The sequence below is a fragment of the Falco peregrinus genome, chromosome 17 (genome assembly GCF_023634155.1).
Source record: "Falco peregrinus isolate bFalPer1 chromosome 17, bFalPer1.pri, whole genome shotgun sequence".
Taxonomy (NCBI): Eukaryota; Metazoa; Chordata; class Aves; order Falconiformes; family Falconidae; genus Falco; species Falco peregrinus.
The window spans coordinates 2,191,195-2,207,950 of NC_073737.1; the positions used below are offsets into that span (position 1 = coordinate 2,191,195).

General features: G+C 43.6%; 1 protein-coding gene and 1 long non-coding RNA gene across 5 annotated transcripts in view; both read left to right on the forward strand.

The window, feature by feature from the left end:
• XPO7 (exportin 7) overlaps window positions 1-16,756 on the forward strand; it is a 49,655-nt gene that overhangs the window by 8,732 nt on the left and 24,167 nt on the right. The window contains exons 1-6 of one of the 4 annotated variants that reach the window (XM_055820139.1): window positions 4,878-5,052; window positions 8,313-8,459; window positions 10,124-10,217; window positions 11,041-11,207; window positions 13,286-13,378; window positions 16,605-16,709. In XM_055820139.1, coding sequence (XP_055676114.1) covers window positions 4,891-5,052; window positions 8,313-8,459; window positions 10,124-10,217; window positions 11,041-11,207; window positions 13,286-13,378; window positions 16,605-16,709 — 768 coding nt within the window. In that variant the 5' untranslated portion in view covers window positions 4,878-4,890. Of the gene's footprint in view, window positions 1-4,877; window positions 5,053-8,312; window positions 8,460-10,123; window positions 10,218-11,040; window positions 11,208-13,285; window positions 13,379-16,604; window positions 16,710-16,756 lie in introns of those variants that run through there. The other 3 variants (XM_013296099.3, XM_055820140.1, XM_055820141.1) reach the window with 3 other exon arrangements.
• LOC129785794 (uncharacterized) lies at window positions 5,073-5,984 on the forward strand. Its single transcript, XR_008750038.1, has 2 exons — window positions 5,073-5,544; window positions 5,839-5,984. It is a non-coding gene; the product is annotated as an uncharacterized LOC129785794 (long non-coding RNA).

A 16,756-nucleotide genomic window follows, 5' to 3' on the forward strand; every position in this document is an offset into this window, starting at 1 on the left:
TAAAACTATCAGAAGTATAGAAGGTGTGTTACTGGTTTTGTGTGGCGCACCAAAGCGGTACCCCACAGGTGTTACCCTGCTACCTAAACAAATCAAAAATAATCCCCCACAATGCTTACAGTACCACTTAAAGGACATTGTTCCATAGCTCCAGCTCGCATCATGTGGTGGCAGTGCTTTGGATCTGGCCGTACCTTACAGACCCGTGCAGCCAAAGAACCGTGGTGCCTGTTGCCTGATCGTCTAGATTTGAGACACAAAACATAGGCTGTCTCCTTCCAAAATAACCTTCTAAGGTGTCAGAGGTCTTTCGGACTAAATACCCAAAGTCCGATTCTGTTTATTGTATTCACACCTAGAGGTATCTGGGTTGTAATGTTAATCCTAATAATAGGAAAAATATTTCTGTGTGCTGCAGGGAATGCAACCACCTTGGTGCCTACCCAGACTGCGTACCCAGACTGAAATGGGGGATGCTAATTGGTGTGGCAGGACTCCTTTCTCCTTATAGTATGTTCTGTGGTTGTTATCAACAGGTAGAAGAAATTTTGAGGGGTTTAGCTCATCTAAATGGTTGCAGCTTTCCCATCTCTGTGTGTCCAGCACCGTGTTGGTCCCAGGTGTGCATTTTGCTTGCTGTTTCCTAATTTCCTGGTTGCTGCTCATTAGGAGATGGCCAGCCTTTGGCAAATGAAAAGCCCTCAGATGCACAAGGAATGTTCAGCTCTGAAAAAAGCGAGGTTAGAGGTATGTAATTGCTGAAGCAGTATTATTAGCTGTAGCGTAGAAACAAAAAGGTAAAGAAAAACAGTTGTCACTCTCCCGTTGTTGAAGCAAAGGTGTTAGTGCTGCTCCAGCCTCTCCTTTTTTTTTATCCTCAGAAGTAGAGGAGCACCTGCTTGTGGCAGTTACCAGGCTGATTGTGCTGCAGTCCTTGCTCAGGGCCCTGCTGAGTCCTCCCACCGGGAGAGAGGCCTTTCTTGGGACAGAATTCAGTAATTCATCCATTTCTAGGTATTACATCACCAGGGATCTCTCATTACTACTTCAACAGCATCAGTGGGGATTGAGCTCAGGAACAATTGTCTTAAGTTTAGCAGAAATCTGTCGGGGTATAGAGGCAATTTCTTCAAAATGGGATGTGATTTATTGTTGCAGAAATTAGCTAACTTTTAAAGATACTTATTTTTTTAAAATAAGACAAGTGGATTTTTTTCAGGTTCACCTTTCCTCACATATAGCTGGCAGATTTCCCATACAAGAAAGAGTTGCCAGAGTTTACAGCCATGTACATCTTCCCACTTTTTCCTCCGCTGATGGTCTGATCCCTGTTGACTCCAGAAGCCGGGTGCCTTGGACCATCGTACCTCTGTTGTTGTTTTACTTTTCTTGTTTGTTCTGAAACAAACCTCTTCTAACTGAATTATGCATTCAGGTGAGTAATGCTGCACAATTACATGTAGTGTTCAGAGAAGATAATAGATATGCGACCATTTTTCCATAGGAGTCAGATCTTCCAATTAGCAGTTGGAGTTGTATGTTATGTCAGACTTGGTGCTGCATGAAAGAAGTGCAAACCCAGAACACGGTCAGGGTGAAATAAACACTTCCAACTGGCCAGCATGGAAAGCAGGGATAATTCCCAGGTTCACTGCACCTGTTTTGTTGCTTAAAAAAAAAAATCTGATGTATTATCAAACCTTTTTAAGTTTTCATGGTTTGGTATATGCATTTGGATTCTGCTAGCATCTGGAAGTCCTGATGCCGCAGAAATGTAGAGGTTTCTTTTGGAAATTTTAGTCCTTGATCTGTTCTCGGTGCCATTGGCCTCCAAGGTATAATTAGCTTCAGGACCACTCACTTAAGACATGCCCTGTGTTAGAAAGCCAAATATTACCTTGTCTTTTCTCTCATTTCTTCGCAGATAGTTAAACAAGTGGCTGTCCTTATAAAGCTAAGCCTTGATAATTATGCGCTCGCGTTTATTTGCACCCAGCTAGAATATTGAAGAGTGTCTTAGCGGTTTCACCACCCACTAAGGGTATCATGTTTTCCTCTTTTAGGCTCTTGGAAGCTGCCCTGTGTAACATATAACCTCCTATCTTGTCAGTACTGAGTTATGGGAAGTGTTAGTGTTAATTCTGTGGGGCGTAGAGTGGCTCTGAAGCGTTGCGCAGTGAAATGGCAGGGCTGAATCCTGAAGGAAGCCCTGTTCCATCTGGGCTTGAAGATCATGCATCTCGGAGAAAGAAATGAGAGCTCTTTATTGATTCCCCAAGAGATGCAGGTAGATGCCTGAGAATACTGCTGCAATAAATAATTTTGAGATGTGCTGGAAGGGTGTAGGTAGGTTTGCATTCTCTGTTATTAGTAGGGTAAATGGAAATGGGCAATTTGTTGTTCAGGCTCTCTTAACAAATGAGGGTGATGAGCCATGAGACCTTGATTTTTACAGCTGTGAGTACTTACAAAGTGCATCAGCCTAGTCCTTGGCAGTTAATAGTTGCATCGCTCAGCTTAAAAGCTTTTTTTATTTTTGGTTGAAATACCTGACATTCATCAAGTGACCTGAGGCATTCTGTAAGCCTTAGTCACTTAAAACACCAGGGCCCTTTGACTGCTGCGACGGCATCTTCATTGCACGGTTGCATTTGTTAAAGCACAGTGTTCCCATGCCCTGACTGCATGCTGCATCCTGCTCCTCCTTGTTTTGCTGTAAAGTCAGCAAGCAACTGAGGAAAGCTCGGTAACGTCTACAGCTTTGAAGAGCAGAAGCTGACACACGCTGCGCAGCGGTGGAGTGCGGTGCCAGCAAAGGACCACACGTGAGGCTTGAGGTGCTGTCAGAGAAACGTGCACCGCATCCCGTGGTACGCGCCCTAACACCCTGTGTGCTAGGCGTGTGCGTGTTCACTGGCAAATACAGACATTGGGTACTCCTTAGACATAAAATGTTGGAGGGAAAGGAAAAATGGATGATTCTTCTCACCGCTGTGATGCCGTATCCTGGAGGTACACGGGTGGCTCCTCCTGGGGCCTGTTGCATGCTCGTAATAAGCAGGGACATACTCATCTCATTGCCTGCCCTGCAGTTGCCCAGCGCTTGCAAAGTCTGACTTTGATTATAACATATTGGGGAATCAGTTGGGGGATATTAAAATGGATGAATGTGCTTGGGACAAAAATAACTGTATTAAACAAGTTGCAGGATCTCTGGCTCAGGGAGTCGGCAACCATAAGGCAGGAGGAAGGAATGTCTTGGAAACAGTGTATGCCTGGGGGGTGTACAGTAGTGCACATCCTTCAGGATAAGAACCACCAGGCAACAGAAAAGTTTGGATTGATCTTGTTAAGCCAAATACCCCATTTTAAATGTCTGAATCCGTGGGGTTATTGCTTGCCTGCTCCCCCCCTGAGTGATCGGGGCTGGCTGTGTGCGCTTCTGCTCACTTTCTGGCTCTGCCATCTTGAGTACACAGAGCACAGCATGCGTTTCCTCAATTTTCTGAAATGGGAACTGTCAGCGTGGTAAAGTCAAACTCTATTGAACTAAACCTGCCTAGAGCTTATTGCAGCCCTTGGATGTAAAGAACGTTGCTTAAGCAACCGTGTAATATAGGATCAATTCCACAGCCGTCCCCCGGGGACTCCTTTTAGGTAGCTGTTACTTTCCTTGTAGTATTTATCATTTTAAAGATGATCACACATTGTTTATCTTCACCATGGGGAAAACACTTGAACAGTGACGAGTTTTATTTGTAGCTTGTAGTATAAATGAGATTGATAGGTTGGGGGTGGTTTTTTCTACGTTTTGAGCTTCACAGCAGCTCTCAGTGGACAAATATCTGAGGCCAGGATCATACAACGAGGGTGCCACATATGAAGGATAACTCATTTCTTCTCGGTGTTTGATATTATTAAAGAAATAAGCAGTAACACGATGCAAAGTTTGCATGAGGCTGATGGGTTGGCAATTCCTGCCCAGGACGGTGCAGCCCGCAGCTCTTGGTGTGCAGCAAAGCTTCCCTCGGAGCTTGTTGCTGCTGGAGGGAAAGGGGAGTGGAAGTTTTGCTAATCATTTGTCAAGTTTGCTGGTTTCTGATAAATATACTTCCCCTTGTTGAAAAACACTTCTACCGCATACAAAACAATGGTGTTGGACTCAGCCGCAGGGTATGTTGCATTACGCTCCGGTGCTTTGCAGTGTAGGGCTGAACTTCAGTTTGGGGAGCTGGATCAAAAATATGATGCCATTTTTGGAGGGTTTTTTTCCTAGGGACACAAACTTCCTCAACTTCTGTTTGCAAAAGAAAAAATTGTCTAAGGCTTGTAGACAACGTCAACAGTGAGATGTCACTCCTGGAAGCTGGATTTAGAGGAACACTGAGATAAAATGCAGATTTCCATTAATAGGCATTCATTGCTACGTTTTAGTGGAGGAAGAAGCCACAGACATTGTTTGTGTCTTGGCTTCAGAGGGGGAAAAAATGTGTGTGTGCACACAGAAGGAAAAGTGATCGTCATTTCCGCCGAGCTTGGAGTCCGGAGGTGGTTATGTGAAAAATTCAGTGGCAGTTTAGGCTTTTTGGCTTGCGTTTAAGACACACTCCTCGCTGGGAGGTGACTGGTGTTTCACGTTGTCATTTAGCCTTTATAGTGCGATGTATTGAGAGAAATTGGGGCAGGGGGGGTGTTTGTCGCTGCCTAAAGCACTTTGGGTGTACTGGTATATGTTGATCGAATATGGTACGCGCAGCTGTAGAAAAATCCTGGGATTTCAGTGTTGTCATGCAAGGAGCAGATAAGAGCGATTCGGAAGGCTGGGAGCTGGTGAGGGAGGAGGTTTCTGATGCTTGGGGCTGTGTCCCGTGACTCAGCAGATCTCCAAAAATGCCACCCCAATTGCTGCCCCATGCCTGCAGGGTCCCCGGCGGCTCCCCTGCTACCCTGAGCCCTCAGCAGCACATCCTCGCCTTCCCTAGGCGCAAAGGACCGGTTTCTTCTTTTTGCAAAGAGTTTTTGGAGCTGTTGGTTCTGCGAGGAGCAATGAAGGCAAGTTTTGGTTAGTTCTGAATCATCTTCAGTGCAGTTTTTCTTCTCGGCTCCCCAGCTGCGTGCCTTTCCGTCCTGTAACTCAGCCCACGGGTGCAGCACCAGCGGGATGCCACAGCGTCTCCCTCTTCCACATGCTCTGCTGTCTCATGTTTTAGCCCTTATCTAGAATACACAGAGCTCTTGCCCTGCATAATCGTTATACTAAATACTGGTGTGTGTTTTTTTTTTTTTATCTCTGTTGAAAAAGTAGGTATTGCCCTGTATCTGTAGGGAAATACTCCCCATGTGCTTGCTACCCCTAACACCCAAACATCTCTGACTTTGAAAGCTGGGTGCTGGCATAAAGTGAGCCCGATTTCTACCCCATCGGTAGAGAGGAGGGGAGCTGTGCTGCCTTCATCGTGGCGGTATTAAAATGTGCTGAAAACTGAACGTTGCAAACCTGATGTGCAGCATCAAGGCAGCTCAACTGCTCTGCCTGTCTGTGTGGTAGATGATGGAGTTAGGGCACAAGAGGAGGGAAGAAGTTTGTTGGTGAGGCAATCCTAAAAGTTATGCATGAATGTTTTCTGTCAGAGAAATTTACTTGATCGGGTTACAGCTTATAATGCATGTGGGGGGGTTTTGGCTATTTGAGCACATTACATTAAAAAATAAACTTGCCACTCACAAACTTGACATAATGTGCGAAAGCTCCCACGTTTGGACCTCAAATTTCCCTCTGAGTTGCCCTCATAGGCTTTGGTCCTTCTCCTTGTGCAATAAATATTCTCCATCCCACAGCCCCCTCTGCAGCTACAGATCTGAGGATACCATGAGGAAGAAGTATCAAGTGAACTTTAACTTGAGGGTTGCCTGGACAGGGACGCCTGGGACAACTGATGCTGTGCGATAAGAGACATGATATTAAAAATATGTTTAAAACATGATGTGGATGGTTGGCTTAATCTTATGTGAGGAGAATGCACTGTTATTTCCCATTGAGTTCCTGGATTCACACTCCTGGATAATCTGGAATAGCTTTTCTATGCATGTGATTTTCTCCCCACCCCGGAAAACTGCTTTAATGACTGCAGTGTCATTAATCAGGCATTTTATGGTGCCCTTGTGTGCTGTATCTCTTCGGTTGGCGTGGTTGGCTTTTTGGTGGTGTTTTGTTCGAGCCCCAGAGGTCCTGTGTTTCCTCTGGCTCCGAGGGAGTTAAATAACTGTCATCTGCCAGAAGGCTGGCACGGATCACGCACTGTGCTCAAACAAGGGTGTTTTGTCATGGCGAGCGTCACACACAAGGAGCCATGGTTATTGCCACCGAGTCACAAAAAGTCACAGAGAATTAGCATTTCTCAGAGGTGTGAAGAAGCCTGACTATAGGGAAACCCCATTCCTGAGCTTCTCAAAGAATTAATGATGTAAAACTTTAAAGAAAAAAAAAAAAAAGTACTTTTTTCCCAAAATTTTAAACTACACTGTCTGGGTCATCGTTCATCAGTTCAGTGTGGGACCATGGACCACAGTCAGGGATGTGGTTTAGTGATGGACTTGACAGTGCTGGGTTAATGGTTGGAATTGATGATCTTAAAGGTTTTTCCTACCTAAATGATTCTCTGATTCTATGAATTCATTGTCCTGCTGGGGTGGTGGAGCTGGGCTGAGCTGCTTCCGAAGGATTCGCTCCGTTGTATGTACGCACGTGGACTGAACAGTTGTAGCTTTTCAAATGGATAAATGGTCGCAGGGATTTTAAGAGGTTTGGAGAAAGTTATATTTTGTCCTTAAGCTGGTCATGGTGCCCGTAAACAGGCACCCTCCTGCATGTAGGCTTTGCCCACTGATTTAAAAAAACTGAAAGTGGATTTGTAATGAGAAACGATAGGAGCTGCAAAATGCTTAACCGGAGTAATATAATAGTTTATGGTTAATAATCGTTCAGAGCCATCTTAGATTTTTGGTGCAGAGCTTAAGCCTTGGGTTTTGCTTTTCTCAAAAACAAAACTGTATGTTGAAATGCTCTCTGGCACTTGGCAAAGTTCTCCTGTTTCTCAAAAGTACTGAAGCTGTCAGGACAACATTTTCCATGAGGTCATGGTTTACAAAACCAAATAAAATCAGAGCTCTGGCACATGGTACAAGGTAAGAGGGTTTTTGCAGGGGGTCCCTCTTGGTGTTTCTTTTAACACTGTCTTATCTGATGATCATCTTGACAGCAGAGCATCAAAAACTTCTGTGTGCTTTTGGTGTGGAATTGCTGCACTTGTGTGTAAGGGAGCGTTCAGCTGTGTGCCGATGTGGTGCGTGAATCTGTCAGTAACTTGGCTTTTGCAAAACAATCTCTCCTCCAAAAACAAATTAGGCAACTGATGCTGTCCTTTTTACAACTGCACAAAAGTTATGGTATGCTTGTAATGATTTACCCCTGCAAACTTAGATTGTAGCCCTAAAGCAGTTGAAAATACCTGCTTATTAATCTAGCAGTAAGAACCTGAGGGAATATTTCTATCCATCTGTGAAGCCACTTTTTAACTAGGACACCTCAGATTTCACTGGGGGAAACCATCTGCCTGGATCACAGTTTATGGCAAGTGTTTTCCAGTTGTTTGAGCACAAAGAATCTGTCTGGTAGTTCTGTTTCCCTTCGAACGCGTTCACAGAGACGCCGCTCAAAGGCATCCATCCCGTTTCTTCATTTGCTGTGTTCTGCTTTAGGTATTTTTGGCATGTGTAGTGTAGAAGATTTAATGTGCGATCCTTCCAGCATCCTGGGATGCTGTAGTCTGTTATGATGCCCTGCAAAGGGAATATAAACTAAATTTTTGAGGGATTTGACACTGTATGTCATAAAAGCTAGATGCGAGGATGGGGGTTTTGCTATTTGAAACGGGTGAGTTAGGATTATTGCTGTTAGAGTGCGAGATGTAAGAGGTTTCCCAGCCGTCCTCAGCCACGCGGTGTGTTCAGGCTGGGTGAGCACTGACCCTGGGATCGGGTGTCGTGAGTTCAGGTAAAAAAGGTGAAAGCAGGGAGGCAGCATGGTACTTTGTCAGGTGTAAGAGGTAGCTGTGAAATTTCCGTACGGGTAATTTAGTAGGTTTAAATGCATTTAGTTGATGGAAGAATAAACCGCGAGTTGAGCTTTTTCCTTCCTTTGCGCAAACATAAAGCTATAGGTGTGTATATGTACATATAATCCGGGTTCAACTGCTGCATAACTAAACATTAAAACCTCTTGTTTCTAATTGATTTGTTTTCCTGTGTTCCAGAGCCTAGCCCAGCTAGAGAACCTGTGCAAGCAGCTGTATGAGACCACAGACACTGCGACACGGCTCCAGGCAGAGAAAGCCTTGGTTGAGTTCACCAACAGTCCAGACTGCCTGAGCAAGTGCCAGCTTCTTCTAGAAAGAGGGAGTGTATGTAAAACAACATAATTGTCCAAAATATATCTTGGTGTTTTGGGCATTGATAAGGGAAATAGCCCCGAGGTCTGGTATGCGGTGTTTATATTCCATACCCAGTGTGCTGTCATGTATCTCGATTTGTGGGCAGCCTGTGCCAAAAAAAGCGTTGGCTCTGATGGCTAATTATGCTGCTGCAGTGGTTACTGCAAATGGTTGTCAATCCTAATGTCTTGTGGGCCTTGCTGCATTCTTCACAGGCTACCACCCAGACATGTCGAGCTTTAAGTTGAAAACATTGTTGTGGCAGTGGTACTTCATGGACTGTGGGAACCCCCTGCCTTCTCTATAGGCGTTGGGGAGAAAACTGTATGTGCATAGAGGTTTGTAGGGGATAAAACCAGCGGTGTTTCTTTGGAAAATTGCCCCTGCTATAGTGTTCTCTTAATAATCCAGCCGTTTAAAACAGGGAAAATTAGATCATGTGCTTTAGAACTAGTGTTACGGAAGGGATATAAAATACACCGGCAGTAAATCCTGCTTGACTTTTTTAGCTTGCTTAAGTGGCCATTTGGTTTTTACTTTGTATCAGCACAAATAATGTTCGAAATGGCTTGCTTGATTTTGCAAGATTTGACTTTTGGCAGAATGTGCATCCCGCTTGCGTATCTATCGGATTGGAGCCTTGTTCACAAAAATAGGAGACATTAAACAGCCTGTTGTCAAGAGTAAGTCCTCCAGGAGGAGGTGGTGAAGGGAGGGGGAGAAGAGTGACACTTAACAGGCTTAGCAAACTTACACAAAGCAAATTATTTAACTTTTTGTTAAACTTGAAGCCTAGTGAATTCAAGACAAACTGATTTGAAGCTCTTCTCATGGGAACTAGTGGCGGGTTTACCTGAGGACAAATACATTTTTCTAAGGAAAGTTCCTAAAGCCTAGCTCTGTTCTCTGCGTGTGACCCGTTGCCTCTCCCACCCTTGCCAGAGGGTTGTGGGGTGTTTTGTTCAGCCTGAGATCTGACTCATTTTTATACCTGACTGTCCTTGGGAAGGTTGGAATTAATAGTATCCAAGATGCAGGAAACCTAAGCTTTCTACAGTACTATATATTACAGAAATTAGCATGCAAAATGCTTGTCATTTCCCTGGCTGTAATTTATGGAATCGGGTGCAGCCAAGGGTTTTAGGTGGTTGAATGCCATCATTTGTGTCCCTGAATTAGATTACAGTTCAGTGGTCTGTGTGCAGTTCCGTAAGAAATAAATTTTAACCTGTATTTAGTAATCAAGTGGAAGCTGTAAGTGCTTCTTAACATACAGTAACAGGCTCAGGGGGCTAATTGTCTTTTTCAGACACGGCATTTAAGGTAACTTCATGCAGTTTGACTATGTTTGCAGTTTTACTCCTGCCTTCAGCAGTGGTGCCATTGTCACCTGCTCTTTAAAGGCTTTTCCTTTCTTTCTTAAACACCTTAAACACTGATTTGGTTTACTTTAGTGTCTATAAAAACATAGAATAAATGCTATGCAGAGCACTTAGACTTACCAATTAAATTAATGCTTTAAATTCAGATTTTCAGGGAGCAATTAGCTTAAAATCCAGCACTGCTGCTTGGTCTTCTGAAGTGTGCGTAAACTTCTGTTTGTGTTTTGGATTTGTTTTTTTTTTTCTTTACAGTCATCCTACTCCCAGTTATTGGCAGCTACATGCCTTACAAAACTCGTGTCACGCACAAACAACCCTTTACCATTGGAACAGCGAATAGATATTCGTAAGTGCAAGACTTTTTAATTTTTCTAACCTAACTAATATGAATGTATGTTGTTCCAACTTTCATCCGCGGTGGGAGGTTTTCTGCAAGCTACTGTGCTTTACAGTTTGGGTGTCCTAAGGTTACCAGGATGCCCAGAAGGCAAAGAAACATTTCTCTTAGATGGGATCTTCACCTACATCATTAGCCTTGAACTCTGTTAGCTAATATACAGATTATTTTTTTTTTTTCCCAGATGGAAAGGAACGACAACTCTGTGGTCTTGTGAATAAACCAGTTGCATTTGAGAAATTTATTTTGGAGTATAAAATATGCATGGTGCTTGCCTCTTCTGAGGACGTGCTTTCAAAATTTAAAATCCTTTATGGGTGTCTGAAGTATCATTTAGAGTATTTTCTAAGGGAGCACTCAGTCTGTCGCAGTGCTCTTTTCTGGAGAATGGCTGATAACTTCCTTTCCTCCGAGGAAGGGAGTCTGAATGCCATTTGGTCTGCTTTCCATTTCACAAACAACGTGGTAGATGATCATCCCTGAGGAAAGGTCTTGAAATATTTTCAGCTTTTCTTGCTATTTACATGTCCTTCCAGAGGATTGGACTTAATCTGATAACGGAAAACAAGTTAGGCTTGTGGAGAGGAACTCTCACCTGCCTCTAACCGCTTCCCAAATCTGTTCCACAGCTTTAAAGGCACAAGTAAAAGGTCAACTTTTGTATCAAAGTCGCTGCTGTGCAGATTTTTAGGTTTTTTTTAAACAGCTTTCAAAAAGATGCTTTTTCCTCTCAGTGTTACCATCTTGGTACCACCTCTTCTCTGTGTTTCAGGGAACTATGTGCTCAACTACCTTGCCACTAGGCCAAAGTTGGCAACGTTTGTCACACAAGCACTAATCCAGTTGTATGCCAGGATCACAAAGTTGGGCTGGTTTGACTGTCAGAAGGATGAATATGTCTTCAGGAACGTGATCACAGATGTCACAAGGTTTTTACAGGTCAGAATTTTTTCTGTGAGATAAATACACATCTTGTGGGATTGGAAAGTCCGTGTGTTTCTAGTTATTGTTTTGCACCTTAGTATCCTCTGTCCTATCTAACGTCCAAGGCTAAGCAGCTGACAACTGGCAGGACAGGTCAGTTGTTACAATTTAAAGTTTGGTGGGGCAGGGATTTGTTTCTGGATACTGCCACCATTATTATCCAGCGGTAAGACACGTTTTTGAGTGTTCCAGTTGCACAATTCTTCTTTCGAGCTCTGAAGCTTAAATACACCATGCTGATGAGTGCAAAATGGTAGATGTGGGCTTCTTGTCTAAAAGGGAAGTATGTGCCACGCCTGACTTGCTTTCATTCACTGCAAGGGTGCTATATCCATGGAGGTCATGTTTTGATATTTAGCTGAGTTATCATAACAAAATGTAGCTTAAAACCGGCTGTTACGCAAATGTTATTGTTAACAGTTTTCTTTAGAAGTCCTGACTGTTGTTTCATAAACGTACGTGCTGTCACCACAGTATAGGGTTTAATTCCCAACCCGAAAGACTGTATATGCAGCAGGCTGCATTTTTATCCACAGCTGTCTCCAAACTGAAACTTCCATTCCAGAGAGATCAGTAAATCCTGTAACACTATGAATACTGATTTATTTGCTTTGAATGGAGGGAGACAGCGGAAGAGATCAAAATGAGCAGAAATTCTTCCCAGTGTGGAAAAGGAGATGCAAGGTGTACAAGGCTTTAATTCTGGAGTGGTAGAGTATGGGCATTTGGAAAATAGGCTAACTACTATTTTTTTAGGCATTTACAGATGTCTGCAGTGAAGTAGGATCTAGAAGATGTTAAGTAATTTAAAGATCATGCTCCTTTCTGGGCTGGTAACTATGTCCCAAATAGTTTGCAGGTGCTTTTAGCTGAAATTATCAGAGCTAGATTCCTCACTCTCCTGGCTCTTGACATAGGGAATGTGTGCTTTTTAATCAGGAACCTAATTAGATGGTGTGAATATCTACTTGCTGTGTTTAGTTTGAGACTGTCTGTTCCCATTTGCTCAAGTTACCTGTTCTGGCTACTAAAATGTGGAGGAGGCTGCACTTTTTTAAAGACGTGGTTCAGCAAGGTTTTCCAGTGGCTTTTGTCTAGATCCTATCACGTAAATACCGAGACTGTCATCAGGAGATGGCTTCATGTGTAGCTAAAGAAGTAGCCGCAGTCTCAAGCCTAAATATGCTTGAATTTCTCTAGTGCAGATGGAGATTTTGGGGCAATTTGTGCAGAAGGTGCAAAGCAAGATGGAACTAGGAAAGGAAACATCATTTATTACTTACAGAAGAGAAACTGGGGCAAAGGAACAATACAGGTTGTTGCTCTTAAATCATTTGATAAATGGATTACCGTTTCTAGTGAAGAGGTATCTGTAACGACTTACTTCACAATTGGCCCCTTGTTGGCAGTCTCAAGTGCAGCCAGAGGCTGAGCAGGCTGTGAAGAATGGACTCCCTTCACGGGGAGATAGGCTGTCCTTCTTGGCAGGAGGGTCGCGGGGCGGCTCTGTGGAGAAACTTGGTCAGCTGCTACTTATGTTGTTCAAGGTCTGTCGTTTAAAAAGGAAGGGGGGGCTAAAAAAATAAGTTTTATTTCCCAGAGTTTTCATCTGGCAACTTTAATGCTCATCCTAACATCGCAGAAATTTCTGCGTGTTTTACCATAGCCTCTGTTAAAATTAAACTGTTTGGGGGTGAAAAAAAATCTAAATCTTTTCAGAGTTAGGGCATAACAGAAAAATGTTGATTAAACTGTTAAATAAAAGGAGCCTATTTTTATTGGCCCAACTTACTGAACTCTTTAGGACCCTTTGCATTGTAAACAGCATCAAGTATTTTAAAAGCATGTTTTAAATTCTCTGTCTGGTATTGCTGATGGGCTTTCTTCTAGTCACAATACTAAAAAGATAAAGCATTTCTAGACAAACATGTCTAGAAGTCTCCCAGGCAGAAAGGTCTTTGAATGATGGTGAAGCTTAATGAAATCATCCTGGCACTGCTGACTGCTTTCCCTGTCCCCCTTTCCTTCCTCAGGATAGTGTAGAGCACTGCATCATAGGAGTGACAATCCTGTCCCAACTAACTAATGAAATTAATCAAGTAAGTGCTACAGCCTTCCTCAGTGAAGTAAGTGTCCAATTTTCTCATTCATATTGTTGTGTCCTGCTGTGTGTCTGTGCATTGTTTGGGGGTTTTTGTTTGGGGCTGGTTTTTTTTTGGGGGGGGGGGGGGGGCAGGATGTTGTGTGGTGGGTGTTCTTCTTTTTCTTTTTTTTTTTTTTGTTATTTTTACACAGTCACTTACTGTTGTGGTAAGATGCTGAAACCTCCTGTGGTGAGGAATTGTTTTGTTTCACTGGCATCTTCCATCTTCTCCCATATTTTGATGTAATCTTCTGTGATGAAAAAGGAAAGAGCAACGCTAAGCAGCTACCCAAGCCTACCTAGTGAGGACAAAGCCCCAAGCCTGAGGACATCCCTAGAACCTTCTGTTGTCGGTCCCTGTGCATCATTTCAGCTTACAGCATGCTTGTGCCAAGAAGTGAATGGAGCATGCCCTCCTCCGTATTGACCAGAGAGATGAAACAAAGAGGATTTGTTAAACTGTGCAGATTTTTAAAGCGCCCTTTTCATTCAGTACTAAATTTCATAGCGTTCCCAGCAGGTAGTTCTCAAATTCTGCCTGTTTATCAGGCGCAGCCCTGGCCCTCAGGGACTGGCAGAAGAAAGACCGGGCACGCCAAGTCCGTGGTGCTCTGGCATAGCACCCAGTCATGCCAGCTGCAGCAGGTCTTTCCAGGTTGGTTAGTTCAGTGGTTTGTAGAGCCCTCTAACGTTATGCCGCCTCTCGATACTGATGTTGAAAGCTGGAACAAGTGGCTTTATTTGGAGCTATCTAAGCTTACGTCGTTTTTCTGTTCAGTCAGTCAGACTTTGATGCCGCACCGGTAATGGCCACCACGGTCCTAAGACAGCATGAGGGTTGTCATGTGTGTAAATGGCTCTGATTTTGCTAAGAGGACCAGTGGTAACTAAGTATTTTGATTTTAATGTCTTACCAAGGAAAATAACCTTCAGTTTTTACTGGTATATTGACTAATCCAGGCATTGGAACGGAGACATCCTTGAGTGGGATTTGAAGGATGGTTACAGATTTTCAGAACTGGAAATGGAGGAGAAGGTTTTTCCTGGCCAGAGCAAAGCACTGATTTCTTCTGCTGGACTTGTGGTTCAGCACCTCTGAACTTCCCGAGCTTTGCACTGTAGTATGAATGGCTTCTACATCTGTTTCAGACCCCAAATTCACTTCAATTCTTCAAGCCTGTCTTGATCAGTAAATCCTAACCCATAGATCTCCTCCTGACTCTTAAGCTGTGTCTTGTTACTGTCACCATTTCCTTGCCCAGACTTTTGTACATGTCTGCAGAGCTCTGGTCCTTCACCTCCTTGCATCGAGGGTGAAAGCAAATCTGTTTACCTCTATAAATTACTCTGTGTCTTATCAGTATCTTTGCGGAGGGCTACAGCTTCTGCTTGCAGGAGAACAATCAGCACAGAAACTGTCACCTACCCCAGTCCCATAGTCTCTACAGGTTGTTACTAAAATAAGCAATGGCGTTAGACTGATCCAAAATCTCTTCCTAATATCTTGGGTATTAAATCTGCCATAGTTTACTACTCATGCCTAAATGTGCTTTGTGCCAGCAGTTGCACAGGGCTGGATTCAGTGACTCATCTTGGAAAGTTGAAAACTGCCATTACTTGCAAAATAATAAATCTGTCAACGTGCCCACTCATCAGAGTGGGGTCATGTACATGTACATAGCAAAAAAACCCACCCAAAACCCCCTTCTGGGGCTTCTCTTCAGGCTTTTTTTGATAACTATTTAAACTTCCAGCTACATTGCACGAGAGCTGAATTTTCTAGAGCTCTGTTTACTAAAGCTTTTGTTCCAAAAGCTCACAGTACAAATAAATCGGAGTGCTAGTAACTGTTTTGAAATATCAGTTTTCATCCTGTAAGTACTGCACAGACTTGCCCAGAGGTACTGGGAGTCCACTGTATTGTAGAAGTTCACTGGTTTAAGCCTCATGACTTCATGGTGAAGAAAAAAGGAAATGCTCCTTTACCCCAAACCCAGAAACACATGAGATTTGTAATAACCAGGGAGAGAGTAAAGAATGCTCATTTTCTTAAAGACCCTGAAATCTGATAGCATGAGCTGAGGAATGATAACTCAGTCATTAGAGCACCCGACAAATTCAGGTCCAGTTCTGGTCTGCCACCACCTACTTGGTGATGTGGGGCTTCTCTTTCTCATCTACAAGAGACAAGAGTGTTTGCATCCTCCGTGGGGCGGTTTTTGAAGGCTTAGTACCTGAAAAGTGATGCCCACAGTGGTTAGAGCCGCACTGGTTCCTGCGGTGGATGAGATGTATGCGTATTTAAGGTTAACACGGGTATAGTAATGAAAGCATAAAAAAATGGAGATGCCAGAAGGCTTCGCCCCAGATGCACTGCCATGACCAACTGCCCGTCAGATACCTCGTCCTGGGCAGGTGGAATTTTGCCAGCCTGTGTTCAAATAAACGGCAAAGCTGGGAGGTATCGCTTCGCTTTTTGCCTCTTCCTAGAAATTAGTCTGTGAAGTGACATAAGTTGTGCTGCTGTTTGCCCGTGCTAGAATGCATGGGTTGAATTGGTTGGAGACTTTGTCAGCCAGTATAACGCACTATGTGTGTATTTGCCTCTTAAATCATACGTCAGCTTTTTATTCTGACACGGTGCGAGATCCACAACCGCAGTTTGTAATAGATACAGCAAAGCCCAAACTGGCTGTCACTGGTTAACTCTCCTTCTAGTTTTCTTCTCATCTGTGCAGGTTCAGGAGGGGAATTATAATTGGTAGTAGTTGACCATGTGTCTGCCCAGCGGCTTACAGGTAGGATTTAACTCTTAGGAGTTTGGAGCACTTTAGAGAAAAGTGTTCAGATTTCTAAAGTGACTTAAGTGCTGTTGAAAATACTGCCATTGATCCTGCTTTGGAAGAGATTTAAATGAACTTGGGAGTAACCCAGCCCTGCTTTCTGGCAGGGGTACGGTGAACGTGCGTTGTAAGTATTGTAGGTGGAAAGGCCTGTCAATGTGATTTTATCTGTGGAAGAGCCACTGCTCTGCAGAAGCAGCACATACCGCAGCGGCAGTGTGTCCCCTTGGTTTAGCCACCTGCTGTGACATCCCTCTGGGGAGGGAAACCTTGATGTCCCAGTGCTTAGCAGGGTTCCTATGGGTTCTGCTGGTCTTGTTCCACCTCTGCCCCTCAGTTCTAAGCGCTGTTTTTCTCTCTGCTCAGGCGGATACTACTCATCCACTGACCAAGCACAGGAAAATAGCCTCTTCCTTCCGAGATTCATCTTTATTTGATATTTTCACACTGTCATGCAATTTACTGAAACAGGTAAGGAAACTATTGCTAATCATATCTCTTGGGGGCTGTACGTTCAG